This window comes from Cariama cristata, unplaced genomic scaffold, assembly GCF_000690535.1.
Source record: "Cariama cristata isolate BGI_N322 unplaced genomic scaffold, ASM69053v1 scaffold11144, whole genome shotgun sequence".
Taxonomy (NCBI): domain Eukaryota; kingdom Metazoa; phylum Chordata; class Aves; order Cariamiformes; family Cariamidae; genus Cariama; species Cariama cristata.
The window spans coordinates 38,692-39,098 of record NW_009614714.1 but is presented as its reverse complement, the minus strand read 5'-3'; the positions used below and the strand labels follow the sequence as shown (position 1 = coordinate 39,098).

Sequence of the window (407 nt, the reverse complement as noted above, 5' to 3'; positions counted from 1 at the left end):
GGCACAAAGAGATACATCCCCAGGCGGCCCAGTATGAGGACCCTTCAGCCACCGTGGCAGCCCCAACCATCACTGGTGACACCGAGCAGACCTACACCTTTCACGGGGCCCAGAGGGAGCAGCCCCGCTCACTGCTGGGCCACATGAAGAGTATCCTGAAGGGCAGCAAGGACAGGAGCCCGGCCCCCGTAGGTCCTGCTCAACCAGCAGCCCTGCCAGCCCCACGCAAGCAAGTGCACTTCCAGGAGAAGGTGGTGCAGATCATCCCCTCTGTCAGTGAGAGCTTGGAGGATGTGGAGAGCGAGGCTGAAGAGACCACGTCGGACACAACACCCATCCTGACCCCCCCCGATGCCCCTGTCATCCTCACTCCCCTCAGCTCCACAGGCCTCTTTTGAGCCTTCAGC

The 407-nt window shown here is 62.2% G+C and overlaps 1 protein-coding gene across 1 annotated transcript in view; it reads left to right on the top strand.

Moving 5' to 3' along the window:
* TMEM72 (transmembrane protein 72) overlaps positions 1–398 on the top strand; it is a 6,069-nt gene extending 5,671 nt beyond the window's left edge. The window contains exon 6 of the mRNA XM_009699532.1: positions 6–398. Coding sequence (XP_009697834.1) covers positions 6–398 — 393 coding nt within the window. The remainder of the gene's footprint in view (positions 1–5) is intronic.
* The last annotated feature ends 9 nt before the right edge of the window (positions 399–407 follow it).